We start from the raw sequence: 22,491 nt of genomic DNA on the forward strand, positions 1-22,491 counted from the left end.
GAGGACCAGAATCTTGAACTGTATCCTCCGTGTGATGAGAAGCCAGTCGAGTCGGGCCAGGATGGGGATGAGCCTGGTGCAGGAAAGGACTTAGGCTGCAGAGTTGGTTCTGGATGATCTGCGGCCTATGGAGGGAGGAGTTGGGGAGGCCGACAAGCAGGGAGTTTGCATAGTCAAACCTTGATGTAATGAATGCACATATGAGGGTTTCAGCGGCCTGCGGTGTGAGATTGTGGCGGAGCCGGGCGATGTTGGGGAGGTGGGGGAAGGCAGAGTAGGTCATGGCACAGATGTGGGGCAGAGAGGATAGTTGAGGATCAAACATGACGCCAAAGTTCTGGACTGACTGAACAGAAAGGTGTGGGAGGGAGTAAAGGAATGGAGGGAGACTGGTGTGGAGTATAAAGATCGGCACGGGCTGGTTGGGCTGAGTGGTCTGTCTCTGCGGTGTACAGTTTTTGTAAACAACTTGCATTTATATAGTGCCCTTCGCACAGGGTAGCGCCTCAAAGCGCTTCACAGTGTTTTCCTGTAAAATGGAACGACTGTATTTTGTAGGCGAACGCTGCAGTCAATTTGCACACAGCAATGTCCTGCAAACAGCCATGAAGTGAGTGATCAATTTTTGGGGGGAGGGATTGACGGCCAAGATGGCAGGAGAAACTTCCTTCTATTTTCGAATATGGCCGCAGGATCTAAATGCAAAATAGGGCAAAAAGAGAGTGAGCGTGGGAAGCTGAGAGTTAAAAAAACATGATCCACACACCAAGGGGTGTTCCATGTATTAGCATTGGTTTGGGGAGGAGTCAAAACTGCCAAAACATTTTTCTCCCCTTGCTGTTGACGGGTAAAATCAGACTGTGTTTTCCTCACCGCGAGAAGGAAATTACCACCACAGGAATGATTCAATCCTCCGCAATCCGCAGGTCACATCTGACTTCTGTTACAAATGGTGTCAAGGTCTGGAGAAACCTGCCTTCAAATGCCTCGTTCCACAGATGCGGGAGGTCTAATGCAGCTGCTCTGGGATCTCAGTACGACGCTTTGATTATAGGAGGAGGTAACTGCCAAAGCGTAACTCAGGTTACCATAAATTAGCTCCAGAATACATGAAGCTCAACTAAGTTTCAAAAGTACCAACAAAAATGCAACTTGTGTATTTTAAGCTATGATTTTTTAAAAATATTTTGCTTTAGAATTCTTCCTGGAAAGAAATTGCAGGTTTCTCTGCCCTCCCAACTTCCTTCCCCCATGTCCTTGCTAACTGACTAAGAGTCCATCATGTAATATTGGGTGCAAATTCTTAACTGTCTAACGCCTTCGGATGTCCTCCTGACGTGAAAGCCGCTATCGTTGTGTTTGTGGGACATGGCTGTAAGCAAATTGATTTAAGGGCTCTGAGATGGTACCCTGCGTGAGTTCTGTTATATAAATGCACATTGTTGTTGTTGTTTGTACACTCATTTATGCCAGTAAAGTCCCACCAACAGGATTGAAGGATTTAATCTGGGGGGAATTGTCGTCTAAGACACTGGGAGAAACTCTCTTATATTTTTCTAACAGCGACAAATACATCGTTAAAAAAAAACACCCTAACAAACATAGCCAGGACCTCAGTTTAATGTTTGATCCACAGGTTAGTATCTCTGGCAATGCAGCACTTTCCTCCATTAATGGAAATGCAGCTTCAGTTTACACTGTGAGCTCAAAGTCCCAACATGGGGCTTGAACCTAACAATCTACTGACTAAGAGGTGAGAGGCTTCTGATTGAGACAGGTTAACACCCCCTTCCCCTCTTTGCAATTTGGTTCTCATGGTTTTGCTGCTATCAGTCATGGGTTACATGGGTCATAGGGACAGGAGTAGGCCAATCAGCCCCTTGAGCCTGTTCTGTCAATCTATCAGATTATGGCTGATCTGTACCTCAACTCCAAATACCTGCCTTTACCCCATATCCCCTGATAATCAGCCCAGCTCAAACAGCCCGGGGTGTCTCGAGTTTAGCCCCGAGTCTAATTATCGCAACCTCTCCCCCCACATTAATTACTGTCTATAACACTAAAATAGTACAATGCTTTGTCAGGGAATAATAATGCATGCACATGGTTGCGACCGGTCAGGCTGGGCTGTGACCCCCCCACCGCTGGCAACACTCAGACATGAATAATGGCCCCTTGGGTGATTTGTGTGTGTTTGTGTGTGTGGGGGTGGAGGGCCTGGAGTGGGGACAGGGGACAACAAGGGAGAGGAGACTGCTAGTGGAGAGAAGAGCAGAAAAAAGACTTAGATATCCTCAAACACACACACAGATCGGTTTCATGACTATTCTGTCTTGTGATCTGCTAGAAAATAATATGTAGGGATACAGCATATAATTTGGGTCACGACATGTCAAGCGCCTGCCAGGATGGTGGAAGATTGACCTTTGTCTTCTTCCGCCAGCAAATTCTTATGTTCTTATGATTACATTGAGGATTGGTTATTTTCCATTTAAGTGACAGTAAAGGTAATGTATTTTTCTTTCTTTCTTCCCCAGGACACAATGGACTTGTAGCAGTAAGTATTTACTTCCCTGGAGAGTTTAGAAGGTTGAGGGGTGATCTGATTGAGGTGCTTAACATAGTAAAGGGATTTGTTCGGGGAGCTATGGAGAAATTATTTTTTTCTTGTGGGAGAATCCAGGACAAGTGGGCATCACCTTAAAATTAGAGCTAACCCATTTAGGAGTGAAATCAGGAGACAGTTTTTCACACAAAGGCTGGTGTAAATCTGGGACCCTCTCACCCAAAAGGCTGTGGATCCATTCACATCATCAAGACTGAGATGGATAGATATTTGTTAGGTCAAGGTATCAAGGGATACGGAGCAAAAATTGGAGTTGAGGTTTAGGTCTGCCATGATTAATAGAATGCCATTAATAAAATGGCAGAACAGGCTCGAGGGGCTACTCCTGGTCCTATGTTCCCATGAAGCCGCTTCGTAAATCGTTTGTGGGGAGTTTTCGGGCATAATAATAAAATAATAATAATTAATAACCCTCGCATTTGATATAGTATTTTAGCACATCATTGAGACATCTCAAAGGCTTCTTTCTGCATAAAATAATTTTTATATAAATTATAAAAATAACAGAACTGATTACAATGTAAGAAATAAGGAACTAGAGATGATCAGGAAATATATTGATTTATAATTGCATAGGGATCTACATGGCAGTATAAATCAGAGCCTTTATAATCATCAGTGCAACTGGGACTGTTAATAAGGCTATTCTGAAACGGCTTGACAAAATATCCAGTGAACAAAATATCAACCTCCCGTAAAAAGTAGCTATTTTAGGAAGTTCAAATACATTAAGAAAAGTAACATCCATTCATATGTAACATGGCAGTGTTAATTGGTCTGGATGCCCATCACTAAAACCATTTAGAACGAGTAGAAACTACCTCTATAGTGATTTAAACTCCAATAACACAATAATACTCTTATGCTATTAATGGCAGCGCCTTATCACAGTATCGAAATGTCTCAGAGCCCTTCACAGGATTTACTGCTGAGCGCAGTGGTTTATCGAATGCAAGGATTTATATTACCTGAACAGGCACAGGCAGAGCTCGATTTAACTTCTCGGATGAAGGACGAGGCCAGTGGTATATAGTGGGGCTCCCCCCAGCGCTGTGCTGGAGGGTCAGGTTGGACTGTGTGAGTTGCACGTTGGGGCTCGAATCCACAATTCTCTGACTCAGAGGCTGGCCGGCCAGGGTAGCGTGTGTGAGGGATGAGCAGGAGCCGGGCATGATGCTCTCTCGCTCGTTACCCTCGCCAGGCCGCCTACCTACAGAGATCTGGTGTGAAGACAGCTGTGCTGGAGCGTCGGCACTTGATCGGTGGAGCCGCTGTCACTGAGGAGCTAATCCCAGGTAGGGACTCGGACAGAGAGCGAGAGAGCGAGAGAGTGTGTAAGAGAGAGAGAGAGAGTGAGCCAGTGTGTGAGAGGGAGTGGGAGAATGTGTGAGAGTGAGTGAGAGAGAGAGAGAGAGAGAGAGAATGCGTGAGAGAGTGTGTGTGTAAGAGAGCGTGTGTGAGAGAGAGAAGATGAGAGAGAGTGAGAGAGAGAGAGTGTGCGTGTGAGAGAGAACAAAAGAGAGAACGAGTGAGAGTGTGTGAGAGAGAGTGAGAAGGAGAGGGAGTGAGAAAGAGAGAGAGAGAGAGCGAGAGAGAGCATTCAATCCCATTGGCCTCAAGGAGTTAAATATTATCTGTTGTTGTTTACCCGCCGGGTGTCTGACACGTGTGGAACCCATCACCGTTGCTTAAGACTCTCCAAACCATACTGAAAATTCCATACATCCCACCAACACATGGAAATCCCAGAGAGAGATTGTTGGAATGGAATACACTCTCTCTCGCTCGCTCTCCCTCTCTCCCTGGAGATAAACACCCAGTTTCCCAAATTCCAGAGAGTATTAGGCACAGGTTGGCAAGAGCCAAGGCTTAGGGACCCCAAAGTGTGCATTGGGTCAACTGCTGGAGTGTAACCAGCTAAACCCACACAGCTTGCCATTGATATCACTGTCTGACCAGCTTTCCCACTGCTTGTCCAGCGAGGACCACCCTACCCTTTAGGGCTGCTGCAGGGTTCACAGGAGCTGAGGGGGAGGATTCCCTGTCCCCAGTGACTGGTCTGTCTTTCCAAGTTCTGACGCTGAGCCAGGCCGGGCTGTACAGTCATCAGCAGTGAGTGCCCTGGAATAATGCGGATCTGCCTGGCTCAGGAACGAGCCTAGAGACTGTCACAGAGGGCTCGATTCTGACATTCTGTTGTCAAATATGTCACCTTGGAGCCAGTTCAGCTCCAAAGAGACCACGCTTATTATCCCAAGGAGGATATCTCTCCATCGTTACCAGCTGAGGAGAAACACAAAGAAAACAACACCAACTTGCATGCATAGCACCAGCCATGGTAGGGTCTCGATGTGAAAGGCGCCATATTGGAGGCCCGGAGTCCTGTAGTGTAGTGGTTAGAGCTCTCGCCTCACAAGCGAGAGGATACGAGTTCAATTCCTGGACTGGGCGAAACCTTAGACAAGTTTCCTTACTGCACACACCTCTGTTTATCAAGCAGTAGCTATCCTTTCCTGGGGTAATAATCCCTCCCTCAAAATAATAATGTGGTCACTCAATCCATAACCGTTTGTGGGACACTGCTGTGTGTAATTGGCTGTCCTGTTTTGCCCACCAAAATATACAGTCAATCCAGTTTACAATACATTCTGTGAAGCGCTATCTTAACGATGTGATAAGGCGCTATATCAAATAGAATGATTATTATAATTTGTTGTTGTTGCTGCAGACAGGGTGTGAAGCCAAGAGCTGGGGGTGAGTCAGTGAGTGACTGACCGTGCGTTTATTCTACAGGTTTCAAATTCTCGAGAGCCTCCTACGTGCTCAGTTTGCTGAGGCCGCGGATTTACCAGGACCTGGAGCTGAAGGTGAGTGAGATGTGAGTGAGAGTCGCGCTTTCTCTCCTTTATTTTGAACTTCCACAGGGGGATGGCCCGTTGATGGTCCTTTGATGGGGTTTGAACCCAATGGCCATCATTGACATGTTACTGTAGACAGTGAGTGGCAATGGGTGGGGGCACTGAAGAGTGGTTGGGCTTTCAGTCTCTCTGCCCCACCCTCTGGAACTCCATCCGGGGCCCCTCCACCTCACCCCCTCACTCACCCTTTCAAGGCCAATCTCAAGATCTTCCTCTTTGACCGTGCCTTTGCCTTTCCTCCAATCCAACACCCAGTTCAAGTGCAAACCCTTAACTGTCCAGCACCTTGGGACATCCTTTCAGTGTGAACGGCACTGGATAAATGCAATTTGTTTTTGTTGGTATTGTTGTATAAAAAAACTCATACATAACTCATACTCTGCAATAAGTCTTGTTAAATGTATCATCCCATCTGCTACGACTTATACTGGTTTACTGTATATAAATCTAATTTGTTCTCGTTGTTGCTATAAATAATTGTTTCCTCCTTTGTACGAGCTCAGAAGCATGGGCTGAAGGTGCACCTGCGAGACCCCTCCTCCTTCACGCCGCTGCTAGAGGATGGGGTGGGGGGTAAGCCCCCTCGCTCGCTCCTCCTCGGCACCAACACCAGTGAGAACCAGCGGCAGATTAGCCAATTCTCAGCCAAAGACGCCCAGGTAATGAGGAGAGGAGACCTGCTGAGCAGGGAAATCCGCTGGCAAGGTCCAAAAGTAGCCTTCTCGAGTTTAGTCACTTACACAGTCACTACACCTCTTTATAAAGTGTGAGTCCCATTGAGTAGCAGATAGCACTCTCGCCTCGCAAGCTAGAGAACTCGAGTTCGATCCCGAACAGGGCAAAACCTTAGGCAAGTTTCCTTACTCCACACGCCTCTGTTTAGCGAGGCACTTTCCAGGGGTAATAATCCCTCATAAAAAAATTCAGTCGCTCAATCCACGACTGTTTGTGGGGACTCAGTCGATTCACTTTGCAGTATTCTTCTGTGAAGCGCTTTGATGTGCTCTCCGGTATCTTGTTATTATTGTTGTGTTACTGTCCGGACTCAGTCTTGTGAATGAGCCCCGTAATCGCAAAGGGGAAAGTGTGAACCAGGGAGCGTGTGAGTGTGAGTCAATGAGTCTGAGTCAATGAGTGTGCATCAGTGAGTATATAAGTATGAGTCAGTGAGTGTATGAGAGTGAGTAAGTGAGTATGTGTGAGTCAGCGAGTGTGAGTTAGTGAGTGTGAGAGTCAGTGAGTATGAGTCAGTAACTGTGTGTATGAGTCAGTGATTGTGTATGTGAGTGTGCGTGAGTGTGTGTATGAGTCAGTGAGCGTGAGAGTCAGTGAGTGTGAATCAGTGAGTGTGAGTCAGTGAGTTAATGAGTGTGAGTCAGTGAATCAGTGACCATGTGAGTCAGTGAGTGTATGACAGAGAATCAGAGCGTGAGTGCGAATCAGTGAGTGTGTGTAAGTGAGTGTGCATCAGTGAGTGCGAGTCAGTGAATGTGAGTCAGTGAGTGTGAGTAAATGAGTGTGTGAGTGTAAGTAGGTGAGTGGGAGTCAGTGCGTGTGTGAGTGTGAGTAAGTGAGTGGGAGTCAGTGTGAGTCAGTGAGTGTGTTGAGGTCTGGCTGACCTGTTTGTGTATCAGACGTATGACCAGTACGAGGCTGTGATGAGCCACTTTGCGAGGGCTGTGGAGCCCCTGTTAGACGCGGTGCCTGTGGACATCCCATCACTGACCAGCCGCTCACTCAGACGCCGCCTTCAGACTCTGCGCACACTCAGACCACTGGTGCAGACAGGTAGCCATTACCCTGATTTACTACTCAAACCTGGGACATGTTCGGGAATGGGGGGGGGGAGTTGATGATCAAAGCCAACATTTGTATGGTGGGAGGTGCCATCCTTCTGATGAGACGTTCAACCGAGGTCCCGTTTGCCTGTTCAGATGGATGTTAAAGATCTCGCGGTGCTGTTCAAAAAGGGAAGAGAATTTCTCTCTGCTGTGTCCTGATCAACAACCCCCCCCCATCCCACAGATGAAATCGGGGTGGTCACTTCAAAGTTGTTTGCGGGGACTCAACTGTGCACAAATTGGCTGTCGCGTTCGCCTACAGAACACACACGGTCACAATACTGTAAATCCTGAGAAGCGCTTTGAGGCATCCTCCCAGGGAGAATGGCACTGTGTCAAATGCAGGAATTAAAATTGTTATATATTATACACACAGTCACTACATGTGAAGCGCTTTGATATTATAAGCACTGGATCAAAGGCGAGGCTGATTAATACATTACGTTTGTCTTTCTGCAGGTCTGAGACTAGGGAAGCACATTCCACAGTTCTATGAGCTGTTGACAGCCCCAATGGCAAAAGTAAGTGAGGGATTTCGCTGCCTATTGCCCCGTTTTAACATTCAATGATTTCTGAAATTTGAGATTTTGTCAAAACGTAGTGTGTCAGCCTCGCGGAGTGGTAGCGCTCGCTCTCTCTCTTTCCCTCTCTCTCTCGCCTCTGAGTCAGAAGGTTGTGCGTTCAATCCCCACGTCGGGACATGGAATCACATAGTCTAAGCTGACGCTCCAATGCAGTGCTGGGGGGGAGTGTGGCATTGTCGGAGGTGCCGTCCTTCGGATGAACTGAGGCCACTGTTTCAGGTGGATGTTAAAAGATCCCGTGACGATATTCGGAAAGAGATGAGAGTTTCTCTCTCCATGTATCCTGGCCAACAATCCCCCAAATAAAATTGGTCATTCACTTCATAGCAGTGTTTCGCCCACAAAACGCAGTCACTCCACTTTACAGTATATCCTGGGAAGCACTTTGAGACGTCTTAACGACTTGGTAAGGCGCTAGCTATATCAAATACAAGGATTATTATTATTATTAGTCCCTTGGTTGTGAAACTAGAAACTAGTATGATATAAGACAGATGGAAACACATCTAACAGGGAGTTCAGGGGGAACTTTAGGAGGGTAGTGAGAATGTGGAGCTCACTGCCAGAGACTGTGAGCCAAGCAAAATAGTATCAATATATTTTAAGAGGAAACATGATGGATTCATGAGGGGACGGGGATAGGATGCTCAACGGAGTAATAACAAAGCGTGAGATGGTGGGGTTACACTGTGACAGGTGAGGGGACCCCCTGCACAGCGTTGCAGTGCGCAGCGCGCTCACCTCGCAGTAATAGTTGTCAGTCGATTGGCGGATCGCTTTCCGGGGGTAATAATCCCTTCAAAAAGAGATAAATAAATAATAATAATTCGGTCACTCGCTTAACTGTTTGTGGGACATTGTTGTGTGCAAGCTGGCTGTCGCACAAATTACATCATCACGCCACTTTACAATACATTCTGTGAAGCGCTTTGAGACAACAACAACAGGTTGCATATATATATTGCGCTCCTCACATAGGGCAGCATCCCAGAGATGACGCGATAAGGCGCAATACAAATTCAAGGATTATTATTATTATTATCTCGACAATATCACTATCAACTTGTGGTTGATTTATTCACAGATCCTGGACCGCTGGTTTGAGTCGGAGCCGCTGAAAGCCACATTAGCCACGGATGCGGTGGTGGGGGCAATGCTGAGCCCCCGGACTCCCGGCAGTGGGTAGGGCAGGGATGGGTATAGGGCCAAAGGATTGGAGGGGGTGGGTGGGGGGTTGTCAGGTCAGGATTTGGCCGACTTGGCTCTACCCCTCTGCCTCCTCTCCTCCTGAAATGGCTGTGATTGGCAGTCGGTAAGGTCGGTGGGTGGGTGGGCTGAGGGTGATATCCGGCCTTTTGGCAGTCAATCTTTGGTCAGGGTCAGAGAACGGAATGAGGACAATCCACAACTGTTTGTGGGACACCTGCAGTTCACAAACTGGCTGCCCCATTTTTCCCACGATATACATAGTCACTACACTTTACATTATATCCCGTGAAGCGCTTTTGAGACAGCTCAACCACATGAAAATGCACTATATCAAATGAAAGGCTTATTATTATTATCCCTGCATGGTTTGCTCGCTCGCGGCTCGTTTGCTCTCCCTCTCTCCTCCCCTTGTTTTCCTCTTTTCGAGGGCCATGTGTATATTTCCGCCACAAGATATACAGCCAATTCACTTTAGCGCTTTTGAAGACGTCTCAAAGACGTGATAAGGTGCTATATCAAATGCAAGAATTATTATTATTATTATTTATTATGTGACGGGCGCTGTGTAAACACACCTTGTGTCCTTGACAATGTTCTCTATCTCCCCTCCTCGCAGGTATGTGCTGCTTCACCATGTGATGGGGGAACTGGAGGGAGTGAAGGGGGTGTGGGGTTATGTAGAAGGAGGAATGGGGGCGCTGTCCAAATCCATCGCCAGTGCAGCCTCATCCCACGGAGCAGCCATCTTCACAGACAAGGTACCTGGGTTTTGGTGAGCAGCCAGCAGCTTGCCAATCGGGGGCCCATTGCCAGGGGTTCATTCTGAGTGGGGGAGCTGATCCGTGAGTCAACCACACCACTGCAGCATAGGGCCTGGGAGCAATCGGCATTGGGAACGAATGACATTAGGATCAAGGTTGGGATTTGGAAACAGGATGCAAATGGATAGGGATTGGATCACAATTAGGAAGATAGGAACATGGGAGCAAGAAAGAGTTGGCCATTCAGCCCTTTGAGCCTGTTCCACCATTCCACTATTGGATCATGGCTAATCTGTACCTCAAACTCATTTATATGCTTTAAGGGATTGGGATTGGATTTGGTGGTGGGTGGGAAGAGGAGTGACAGTGGGGAGGTGGGGGGAACAGGGTCAACACTGGTTGAAGCAGAATCCAGGAGAGATTCAAAAATAAAATTGGAGAAATGTTTGAATAATAAAAAATTACATTCACACAGCACTTTTCATGTCAGGAGGACATCTCAAGGCGTTGGACAGTCAAGGAATTGGAGAGGAGTGAGATGGAACAGAGAGCTCTGTCAGAGACGATAGGCCACATGTCCCTCTATGTGCTGTAACTCTCTATGATTCTAAGCCAATGTCTCTCTTTATCTCTCTTTGTCAGCCGGTCAGCCAGATTGTGGTAGACAGCACTGGGGCAGCTAATGGAGTGGTGCTGAAGGATGGCACCGAGATTAGGAGCAAAGTAGTCTTGTCCAATGCCACCCCTCACGTGACTTTCCTCCAGCTGACTCCACAGGTGAGGCTGTGTAGCCAGGTCTATTTACACCAATTGTGCAGAATAAATGTCAGCTCAGTGTTAACACATGGCTTACACTGCGCATAATAGATCCCACTGGCTAGGGAAATCCTTGGTTGGTTGGGTTGGTGGGGTTGGTTGGTTATTTGGTTGGTTGGGTATTTGGTTGATTGGTTTTGGTTGGTTAATTGGATTTGTTGGTTAGATTGGTTGGGTTGGTTGATGGGGTTGAGTTGGTTGGTTTGTTAGGTTGGAATATTTGGGGTGGGTTGGTTGTTTGATTGGTTGGCGTGTTGGTTTGGGTTATTTGGGATGGGTTTGGTTGGATTAGTTGGTTGGTTGAGTTGGTTGGGTTGGTTGGTTGGTTGATAGGTTGGTTGATTGGTTGAAGTTGGGTTGAGTTAGTTGATTGGTTAAATTAGTTGGATTAGTTGGGGTGGTCAGCTGATGCTGCCTCACTAATGGCTTGCTCCCTGTCTCTGCGTGTGTGTTTTAGCTGCCGCCCTGACCTGAGCTGCTCCCTCTGAAAATTTTCCTGCTCCCACCCCCACAATCCGCTACTCCCACTCTGTCCTTCTATCCCACCGCCCTCCTCGCCTTCTCTCTCCTGGACCCCACGATTACATCCCTCTGCTCCAGCTTAGGCATCCTCCATTGTGGCTCCCGGTGTTGGTTGTTCCAGAACAGCCACCCCAACTGTCCCATCACTCACTCTCTCTTAGCCTCTGAAAGGCAAACACCCCTTCCCCTCCCTCATCCATACCCTCTCCAAATCTCCCTAGCTCCTCAAACTCCATATAATTTTTTCCGCATGACCCCAAAACCTCTCTATACCACTCATTTCCTCCCTCCCTGTCAAACAAACCTATCCGCATTTTCCTCCAAAATGTTCGCTCCCTCTCCAATAAAGCCTTGACTATCCATGAACTTATCCTGGATGGGCTTACAGAAACCTGGCTCCCCCCGGTGACCCTGTCTCCTTCGTTGAAGCCTCCCCTCCTGGCTACATTTTTCACCACACACCCTGCGTGTGTTGTGGGGTGGCCTACATCACAGAGACAGCACTTGTCAAAGTCTCAAACAACATTCTCTCTATGTGACCTGGGCTCCCTTTGTCTCCTCGTCCTTCTGGATCTCTCTGCGCATTCAACATAGTCAAACACAACGTCCTCCTCCACTACCTCTCCTCCCTCAACTACCTTAATACCTTAACCAAGTTTCCATTTCATCTCTGCAAATGATTTCTCCTCCGACCTCCGCCCCGGTCATCTATTGGGTACCCCAGGGTTCCATCCTTGGCACCCTCCTTTTCCTTGTCTATATGCTCCGTCTGGGCGATGTCATCCGCAGACATGGGGTAAACATTCATATGTATGAGAATGACACACAAATCTACTTTTCCTCCTCCAGTACCAACTCCAGGACCACCGATGTTCTATCAGCTTGACTGGCAGACATCAGGGCTTGAATGAGTGTAAACTTCCTGCAACTGAACATGGACCATACGGAAGCCATACTCCTTGGCTCCTGTCAACGTCTTCAATCCTCCGGATCTAAACTCCTCAACCTTCGTGGGCTCTCCTTCAGACTCACCAAACCAGCGCGCAACTTAGGCGTCTGGTTCGACCCCCAGCTGTCCTTCCTCCCCCACATCTGGTCTCTGGTCAGGACCACCTTCTTCCACCTCCACCACATTGCCTCCGGACCAAACTCTGTACCCACATCTCACCCGTTCTGGCCAGGCTCCACTGGTTCCCCATCACAATGGATTGACTTCAAGATCCTCACACTCATGTTCAAATCCACTCACTCCATGGCACCTCCCTACCTCTCTGACCTCCTCACTCCCCATTCCACCACCCGGCACCTCAACCCGACTGACACCAGCCTGTTCCTCGTACCCTCCGCCCCACCATCCGAGGTCGCGCTTTCAGACACTACGCTCTAAAACTCTGGAAAACTCTCTCTCAATCCCCTCAATCCCTCCACATTTCACTCTCTCTATCTCTTTTCAAGTCCCACCTGAAAATCTTCCTCTTTGACCATGCTTAAGACCAGCTCCCCCCACCAGTATCAAGCTCTCCCACTGAGACATTACCATGCGTGGAGGGTGCTATATAAGTGCAAGTTGGTAGTTGGTTGAGTTGGTTGGTGGGTTGCGTGGATTTGGTTGGGTTAGTTGGGTTGGATTGGTTGGTTGGGTTGGATGGGTTGGGTCAGTTGGATTGAGTTGGTTGGTTGGGTTGGTCGGGTTGGTTTAGTTGTGTGGGTTGTGCTATTATTAAATAATGTTGTTAATTCATGCTCAAAACAGCACTGTTTGCCAGAAGACTTCATTAAGGACATTTCATCGATTGACTACACTTCTCCGGTCACCAAAATTAATGGTAGGTGATTGCTTCCAGCAGAATATCTTGTTATGTCTCAGTTACCGAGTTCTGTGTATGATATTAATCAGTGCACTGATCTCTGACAATCCTTTAACCCCTATCCCCTCTCGTCTCTCCATTGAGCTCTCTATAGATTGTCTCGTAGACTTCAAAGTCCTGTAGTGTAGTGGTTATAGCGCTCACTTTGCAAGTCAGAGGGCCCAGGTTCGATTCAAGGGCGGGGTAAAGCCGTAGGCAAGTTTCCTTTATTCCACATGCCTTTTTTTACCTCGCAATAAGTAATAATCCAGTTGTCAGTCGATTGGCGCTTTCCAGGGATAATAATTCCAGTTTTTTAAAAAGATTGGTCACTCAATCCAGACTGTTTGTGGGACACTACTTTGTGCATTTGGCTGCCATGTTTCATACAAAAAATATACAGTCAATTCACTTTACAGTATATCCTGTGAAAAGCTTTGAGATATTTCAATAGCGGGATAAGGCATGATATCAAATGCAACGATTATTATTGCTAACGCAAACAAAGGGTTTGCCACTACTGTACTTGAACCAGCCATTAGGTGGTACAAGCAAGCTCGTCTCAGTCTCTCGCACTCTCACCTCTGCGTCAGAGTGGTTCAAGCCCACCCTATGTTAGCACTTTGAGCTCAGAGTCCAGCAGAGGGACGAGGGTGGGGGGAGGCACTGCACTTTTCATATCATCTCCTACAGCAATGTGCAACGTATCAGGAGCAGAGGCCGGAGAGCGAGGGGCGCAGCTGAGACACAGCGAGGGGAGCAGTCAGCCATCAGGAGCAGAGGCCGGAGAGCGAGGAGAGCAGTCAGCCATTCAGGAGCAGAGACAGGAGAGCGAGTGCGAGGGGAGCAGTCAGTCATCAGGAGCCGAGGTCGGAGAGTGAGAGTGAGGGGAGCAGTCAGCCATCAGGAGCAGATACGCGAGAGCGAGGGGAGCAGTCAGTCAGTCAGGAGCAGAGGCCGGAGAGCAAGAGCGAGGAGAGCAGTCATCAGGAGCAGAGGCCGGAGAGCGAGAGCAGGGAGAGCAGTCAGCTATCAGGAGCCAAGGCCGGAGAGCGAAAATGGATGAGGGCAAGCTCGCTAGGAACATTAAGACAGATTGTAAGAGTTTTTATAAATACATTAAGAGGAATAGGTTATCAAAAGTAAATGTGGGTCCATTACAGGCAGAAACAGGAGGCATAATAAGGATAAGGATATAGCCGAGTCCCTAAATAAATACTTTGCTTCTGTCTTCACGTTAGAAGACACAAGAAGTTTACCAGAAATAGAGATGACCCAAGGGCTAATGATAGGCAGCAACTCAGGGAAATTTACATTAGCAAAGATTTGGTGCGAGGGAAATTGTTGGCATTAAAAAGTGACAAGTCCCCTGGACCTGATGGTCTGCATCCGAGGGTTTTAAAAGAGGTAACTCATGAGATAGCGGAGGCCTTGTGTTTGATCTTCCAAAATTCTTTGGATTCTGGAACGGTTCCCATTGATTGGAAGATCGCAAACGTCACACCACTATTTAAGAGGGTGGGAGAGAAAAGATGGGGCGCTATAGACTAGTCAGTGTGACATCGGTGGTAGAGAAAATTGTAGAATATTTAATTAAGGATGTGGTAGTGGGATACATAGAGGATCACAATATGATTAGACAGAGTCAACGTGGCTTTACCAAAGAAGTCATGCTTAACAAATCTTTTAGATTTTTTGGGGGGACATATCAAGTAGATTGATAGGGGGAAATCAGTGGATGTAGCGTATTTAGATTTCCAAAAGGCATTCGATAAGGTGCTGTATAAAAGGTTGATCCACAAGATTAGGGCCCATGGAATTATAATAATATAATAATAATCCTTGTATTTGATATAGCGCTTTTCATGTCTTCTAGGCGTCTCAAAGCACTTCACAGAATATGCTGTAAAGTGATTTGACTGTATATTTGTGGGCGAACACGGCAGCCAATTGCGCACAGCAATGTCCCACAAACAGTCCTGGATTGAAAATGACCAATTTATTATTGTTTTGGAGGGATTATTATTAGGGGTGTGGAGTAAGGAAACTTGCCCAAGGTTTCGCCCTCTGCCTGGAATTGAACCCAGGTGTCTCGCTTGCAATTAAGGTGAATATATTAGCATGGATTGAAGAATTGCTAACAGGAAGAAAAGAAAGAGCAGGGCTTAGCGGGTCCTTCTCAGATTGGCGGGATGTGACTAGTGGAGTGCCACAAGGATCAGTGCTTGGGCCTCAACTATTTACAATCTACATCAACGATCTAGATGAAGACATCAAACTTAATATATCCAAATTCGCGGATGACACTAAACTAGGAGGGAGAGTAAACACCGAGGATGACATTAAAAAAATGCAACGAGATATAGATAGGCTCAGTGAGTGGGCAAATAGGTGGCAGATGAAGTATAATGTAGGGAAGTGTAAGGTCATCCACCTCGGTGGCAAAAACAGTAGAGCAGGTTATTTTTTAGAGGGGAGAGACTAGATAGTGTTGGCGTTCAGAGGGACTTGGGTGTCCTTGTACACCAGTCACAAAAAGTTAGTTTGCAGGTACAGCAAACAGTTAGGAAGGTTAACTGTATGTTGGCATTTGTTACAAAAGGGTTAGAATATAAGAGTAGGGAAGTGTTGCTGCAATTGTATAGGGTGAGACCGCACCGAGAGTATTGTGTGCAGTTTTGGTCTCCTTATTTAAGAAAGGATGTACTCGCCTTGGAGGGGGTACAACGTAGATTCACGAGGTTGGTACCAGGAATGAGGGGGATGAGTTATGAGGATAGGTTTAGCAATTTAGGCCTATATTCTCTAGAATATAGAAGAATGAGAGGTGATCTTATAGAAACCTATAAGATTATTAAGAGGCACGGAAGAATAGATAGTGGGAGACTTTTTCTCCTTCTTGGAGAAACAATAACCAGGGGTCACAGTCTTAAAATTCGGAGTAGACCCTTTCGCACTGAGTTGAGGAAAAACTTCTTCACTCAGAGGGCAGTGAATTTATGGAATTCTCTACCCCAAAGGGCTGTAGATGCTCAGTCCTTGAACATATTCCAGACTGAGATTGATAGATTTCTTGTGGATAAAGGGATATGGGGATAACGCGGGCAGGTGGAGTTAGAATAGATCAGCCATCTTATTGAATGGCGGGGCAGGCTAGAGGGGTCGAATGGCCTAATTTTTATGTTCTTATGTGCTATTCCTCTGTCTCCCACCAGTTGCCGTGGATCGTTTGCCAAACTTCACGGCGTTGGCTGACAAGGGAGCCAACATGGCATGTTGCCTGTCAGGCACCATCCATCTGAACACCGAGGACATGGCCTCTATCCACCAGGCATACCAGGATGCCAGCGCAGGCCGGACTTCCCACAGGTACAGAGCGAGCGGGCACGGAGCACACAGCGAGCGGGCACAGAGCACACAGCGAGTAGGCACGGAGCACACAGCGAGCGGGCACGGAGCACACAGCTCATATACACAGTATACATCAGCACTGCAGTGTCAGTCTCAGTGATAGTTGTTGGTTTGACAGAAAGTCCCCTTTGTCGCTGACAGACCGCTGATTGAGATGTGTATCCCCTCGGTGCTGGACACCACCCTCGCCCCAACTGGCTGCCACATCATCTCCATGTTCACACAGTACACCCCGTACTGGCTGCCGGGAGGAAAAGAGTGGGACGATGAGGAGAGACAGGCTTATGCTGACAGAGGTATATGACTAAAGAGACTCCTTACCTCATTTTCTCTCTATCTCTCTCGCTTTTGTTCTTTTCCTACCTCTCTTAACCTCCCTGAGCCAGAGGTAAACAGGGGTTCCTTGGAGCTGAACTGGCTCCAAAGTGACACGTTTGCCAACAGAAATCGGAATCGAGCCAGTCCTCAGTGACGGTCTCTAGTCCGGTTCCTGAGCCAGGCGGGTCTGCAGTCTTCCAGGGCACTCACTGCTGATGACAAAACAGCCCGGCCTGGCTCATCGGTAGGACTTGGAAGGATAGACCAGCAGGGAATCCTTCCCCTCAGCTTCCGTTAACCCTGCAGCCAAAGCCCGAATGGGTAGGGAGGTCCTAGCTGGACAAGCAGCGGGAAAGTTTGTCAGACAGCGATATCAATGGCAAGCTGTGTGATTTTAGCTGGTTAGACTCCAGCAGTTACTCAAATGCACACTCTGGGGTCCCCAAACCTTGACTTTTGCCAACCTGCGCTTAACACTTTCCAAAATTAGGTAAACAGGATGTGTCCCTCTGGGGAGGGGGGGTGGGGGGGGGGGTTGGGGGTGAGAGAGAGAGGGAGAGCGCATTCTATTCCAGCAATCTATCTCTGGGATTTCCAAGTGTAGGTGGGATGAATGGAAATCTCAGCTTGGGTTGGATACTCTTAAACATGGTGATGGGTTTCCGCATGTGTCACACACCCGACTGGGCAACAAAGATGTCAGATCCCTTTACTAGAGGGAAAATTCATCCATCAGTAAACCATCAATAACGTCCTTCACAGCAGCGAGCTACATTTGCCTATGGAAAGGACTAATTTGCATTTTTATAAGCACTCTTCTATCAGAGCACTTCTCAGTAATTACTGTGGTCAGGTGGAGGCAAATGTCATTGTACACATAACAATGCATAAACAGCTGTGAGGTGAATGGCTGTTTTATCTGTTGAAGTGCTAGCCAGGACATCAAGAGACAGAAACGCCCTTCTCTTTCCAATGGTAGACGCAAGATCTTCAACTTTTGCCTGAACAGGGCACAGATGGGACCTTGGGTTAATTTCCCCGCCCCCGCACTGCTCTGGAGCATCAGTCTGGACTGTGAGTTTAAAGTACCGCAAACTGGGAAGGGGGTGGGGTCTCGAACCCATGACTATCTGACCACAAGCATAAAGCATGATGGAATGCTCTCAGCCACTATGCCCCAAAGCTTTGAAATTAAATCTCTCTGCTTTGCCCCCTCCTTCTCTTGTAGATCATGACTGAAGACCTTCCTCTTCGACCATGCTTACAATCACTCACTCACTCACACACTCTCACTCTCACTCACTCTCTCACTCACTCACTCACTCACTCACTCTCAACGGTTCATCGTCAAGCTCCGTCACTGTCAGGCGTTCTGAGACAGTAACCTGCATGAAGGTTGCTATATAAATGCAAGACATTGTGGTTGACGTTCCACCACTGGCTGATACTTTCCTGCTCTGACTGATGTCTATCTCCTTTGATCTCCCAGTGTTTGACTGCATAGAGCAGTACGCTCCAGGCTTCAAGGCCTCTGTGGTTGGGCGAGACATCTTGACACCCCCAGACCTGGAGAAGGTGTTTGGATTGACTGGTGGGGTCAGTATCATCACTGTCTTCCTCCTTCATCATCAAATACTCAAATCTTCAACTGCCTCACTTAAAATCATAATTACAGAAGGAGGCCATTTGACTCATTGTGCCTCTTTGAAAGAGCTACCCAACTAGTCCCACTCCCCTGCTCTTACCACATACTCTGCAATTTTTTTCCTTTTCAAGTACCTATCCAATTTCTCTTTTGAAAGCTACTATCGAATCTGCTTCTGTCACTCTTTTCGGCAGTGCATTCCAGACTGTAACAACTCGCCGAGTAGAAATATTTCTCCTCGTCTGGTCTCTCCTCTGGTTCTTTTGCCACTTGGTAGCACTCTCATGCCAGGTCAGAAGGGTGTAAGAAGGTCCAGTATCTACTGATTCTGTTTGCTTTGAACTTTCTCACCAATTTCTCCCAAGAAAATTTTCTCCACTAATGTAATATTCCTGTCACAATGTAACCTAACGAATTACACTGTGATTCTAACATCCGCCTCAGTGCAGCGCTGAGGTATTGCCACTGTAGGCACAGGGACATTGGAGATCAGTGAGAGAGGAAATGATAAGAGGGGTTAAGACTCTAAAAGGATTCGATAAGATGGATGTTGATTGGCTGTTTCCACTTGTTAGTGAGATGAGAGAGTATAAATGTAAGATAGCCAGTTTACGTGGGGGGAATAGACTGAGGAATAGAGGGGTGTAGGAGAGGGGAATAGAGGGGTGTAGGAGAGGGGAATAGAGGGGTGTAGGAGAGGGGAATAGAGGGGTGTAGGAGAAGGGAATAGAGGGGTGTGGGAGAAGGGAATAGAGGGGTGTAGGAGAGAGGAAATGGAGTGTGGAGTATAAACACTGGGATTGAATAGTTGGATTGAATGGCCTGTTTCCATGCTGTATCACTCTATACAGTATAGCTCTACGTATATCTATGTAGCTCTATGTAACTATGATTCTGCGTCCCTTTGCGACTTTATGTAACATAGTACTCTTATCAAAAACCCTTAAGTCTGGTCTGTTTGCGCTCACTCCCACACCGCGCCAGGCTGTGCCCAGTGAGGGGACAATGGCAGCGAATGACTGTTTACTATTTCTGATAGAACATCTTCCACGGAGCAATGTCACTGGATCAGCTGTACTTTACTCGCCCGTCGCCCTCTCATGCTGACTACCGCTCCCCCGTCAGAGGGCTCTACTTGTGTGGCAGTGGGGCTCATCCAGGTAAGGGCACAGGAGGAGGCCATTCAGCCCATCAAGCCTGTTTCTCCAATCGATAAGCCTTACACTTGGTACAGCACATTTCACATTGGGAAGACGTCAAAGCGCTTCACAAGATTCACTGTAAAGTGACTGTCCTTTGTAGGTAAATAGTTTGCTTACAGCAGTGTCCCACAAACAGCCATGGAGCGAGTGACCAATTTTATTTGGGGGATTGTCGACCAGGACCTTCTGACTCAGAGGCCAGAGATGCAGAATCCCTCCCCCCGCCCCCCACCCTTCAGCTATTCCAAGGTAACATTGAGTTTTCTTCCTGATGTGTATTCTCCCAATTCCAAATTATCCTGTAAATCCACGACTGTTTGTGGGGACACTTCTGTGCTCAATTGGCTGTCCCGTTTCACCCACCAAATATACAGTCACGCACTTTACAGTATATTCTTTGAAGCGTTTTGAGACATCTAGAACATGTGATAAGGCTCTATATCAAATGCAAGGATTATTATTAATGTAATTTGTAGTTATTACTGAAGATGTTATAAGGCACTATATAAAATGCAAGGATTATTATTGTTGTTCCGTAACATCTCCCAACTCCATCATTACCTCACCCCTCAGGCCGCTGAAACTCTTGTTCATGCCTTCATCACCTCCAGGCTCGACAATGCAGACTCCCTGCTTGTCGGCCTTCCCAACTCCTCCCTCCACAGCTGCAGATAATCCAGAACTCTGCAGCCCGTGTCCTCTCCCGCACCAAACTCCGTGACCCCGTCTCCACCACTCTCACCCGACTCCATTGGCTCCCTATCCTTCAAAGGATCCAGTTCAAGAAACTGGTCCTAACCTACAAAGCCCTCAATGGCCTCGCCCCACCCTACCTCTGCGACCTCCTACCCCTACCAACTCACCCATTCCCCCCACTCAACCTCCTCTTCCACCACGTCATTGGACACCCCCCTTCCCCTCCCTTCCCCCTCGCTGACCCCAGCTCGGGTCTGAAATGCTGTCACTGTCCAGCGCCTTGGGACGTCCTGCCGACGTGAAAGCCGCTATACAAATGTAATCTTGTTGTTATGTATGTATTTTCCGCACAGATTGATTTGTGTTGTGTCTGATCTCTCGCCAGGTGGAGGTGTGATGGGGTCAGCGGGATATAACTCAGCTCTTGTCGTCTTGTCAGACCTGAAGAGGTCTTAATCCCCTCCCCATCCATGCAGACGAGGATAGCTCAGGCCACGCCGACAGCACAGAATATCCCAACCAATGATTCCAGATAAGAACAATTGCCCAGCGATCAACCTTGGTGCTTTTCTCTCCTTGGAGCACAGCCATTTAGCTGCCTCCAACGCATGCCATACAGAACTCTGTCAGTGTCCCCTTGGGTAGTGGTTAGTGCACTCACCTCGCAAGTGAGAGGATCCGGGTTCAATTCCCGGGCGGGGCAAAACGTTATGCAAGTTTCTTTTCTGTTTCCTCTCCACACTTCTCTGTTTACCTAGCAGTAAGTAGGAACCCGCTTGCTAGTGGACTGGAGGATCGCTTGCCAGGATAACAATCCATTAAAATAAAAACTGGGTCACTCAAACCACGACTGTTTGGAGGACACTGTGGGCAATTGGATCCCTGTTTCACCCAAAAATATACAGTCAATTCACTTTACAGTATATCCTGTGAAGTGCTTTGAGCCATCTCAGCGACATGATGAGATGCTCTATCAAATATGAGAATTATTATTATTAAACCATATTTCTGGGCCTACGTTCTCAATCATTTAGTATCTTATAATAATACCTCAATAAAATCCCCTGTGAAATATGTTTCCAAGGCAACCATTAGAATCTAACCCACTTCCCCCCACCGCAGCCTTTATTGATATGAGTCACAAGATCCCAACAGCAGTTTGGGAAACAAGATTAACAGCAAATAAATCCATGATTTATTTATTTTTCTGATCAACACAATAAAGTTCTATTGATCTCCAGCAGGCAGCGTAAGAAAGACAACCTTCGGATGAGGCATTAAACCAATTCTCTATCACAGTTGTGTGTCTATCTGGTGAAATGATAGCACTCTCGCCTCTCAGTCAGGAGGTTGTAGGTTCAAGCCCCACGTAGGGACTAGGAATCATATAGTCTAAGATTGCAATGCTGGGAAGATATTTCTTGAATCTTATTTTAAAATAAAATGTTGAAACCAGCTTTTGTTTGTTTTTTTCCCTCCTGTTAACCCTGCAGCGAAACCCCTAATGGGTAGGGTGGTCCTAGCTGGACAGCAGCGGGAAGCTTGCCAGGCTTGAATACCTTGAATGTAGTGCACATTATTCCCACAAACCCATCAGGATGAGAGACAGCAAAGAATGTGCCTTTTGCTGCTGTCCCAACGAGAAGTTCACAAAGGTGGAATCCTGTAGCACAGTGGTTAGAGACCTCACAAGCAAGAGGACCCCGATTCATTTCTTGAGCAGGGCAAAACCGTAGGCAACTTTCATTACACCACACGCTTCTGTAAGTAGAAACTCCTTTAATAGTCGATTGGCAGCTCGCTTTCCGGGGGTAATAATCCCTTCAAAAAAAAAAACATATAATTATTTGGTCACTCAATCCACCACTGTTTGTGGGACACTACTGTACCCAATTAGTTGCCGCGTTTCGCCCACAAAATATGCACACTGGTATTCTGTGAAGCTCTTTGAGACATGATAAGGCGCGATACATAGGATTATTATTAAAGAAGCACATATTTAGGTACAAATATTTCCTTGATGTCATTTGACCAGAAATGAATGAATGAATGAATGAATGAGCGCCCTGTGAACCAAACTGAGACTTATGCCAGG

The 22,491-nt window shown here is 47.2% G+C and overlaps 1 protein-coding gene across 2 annotated transcripts; it reads left to right on the forward strand.

The window, feature by feature from the left end:
- Positions 1–820: 820 nt before the first annotated feature.
- pyroxd2 (pyridine nucleotide-disulphide oxidoreductase domain 2) lies at positions 821–21,083 on the forward strand. Of its 2 annotated transcripts, XM_007911013.2 has the most exons (16): positions 821–1,060; positions 2,538–2,557; positions 3,828–3,921; positions 5,420–5,493; positions 6,048–6,203; positions 7,179–7,332; positions 7,845–7,906; positions 9,054–9,151; positions 9,795–9,936; positions 10,582–10,716; positions 13,031–13,103; positions 16,340–16,493; positions 16,677–16,831; positions 18,343–18,449; positions 19,538–19,658; positions 20,782–21,083. In XM_007911013.2, the coding sequence occupies exons 1-16, from the start codon at positions 901–903 to the stop codon at positions 20,850–20,852; spliced, it is 1,776 nt and encodes a 591-aa protein (XP_007909204.2). In that variant the 5' UTR covers positions 821–900; the 3' UTR covers positions 20,853–21,083. The 2 variants fall into 2 exon arrangements, with proteins under 2 accessions (XP_007909204.2, XP_007909205.2); XM_007911014.2 differs by lacking the exons at positions 18,343–18,449; positions 19,538–19,658; positions 20,782–21,083 and adding an exon at positions 17,782–18,055.
- The last annotated feature ends 1,408 nt before the right edge of the window (positions 21,084–22,491 follow it).

This window comes from Callorhinchus milii, unplaced genomic scaffold (assembly GCF_018977255.1).
Source record: "Callorhinchus milii isolate IMCB2004 unplaced genomic scaffold, IMCB_Cmil_1.0 Scaffold7, whole genome shotgun sequence".
Lineage (NCBI taxonomy): Eukaryota > Metazoa > Chordata > Chondrichthyes > Chimaeriformes > Callorhinchidae > Callorhinchus > Callorhinchus milii.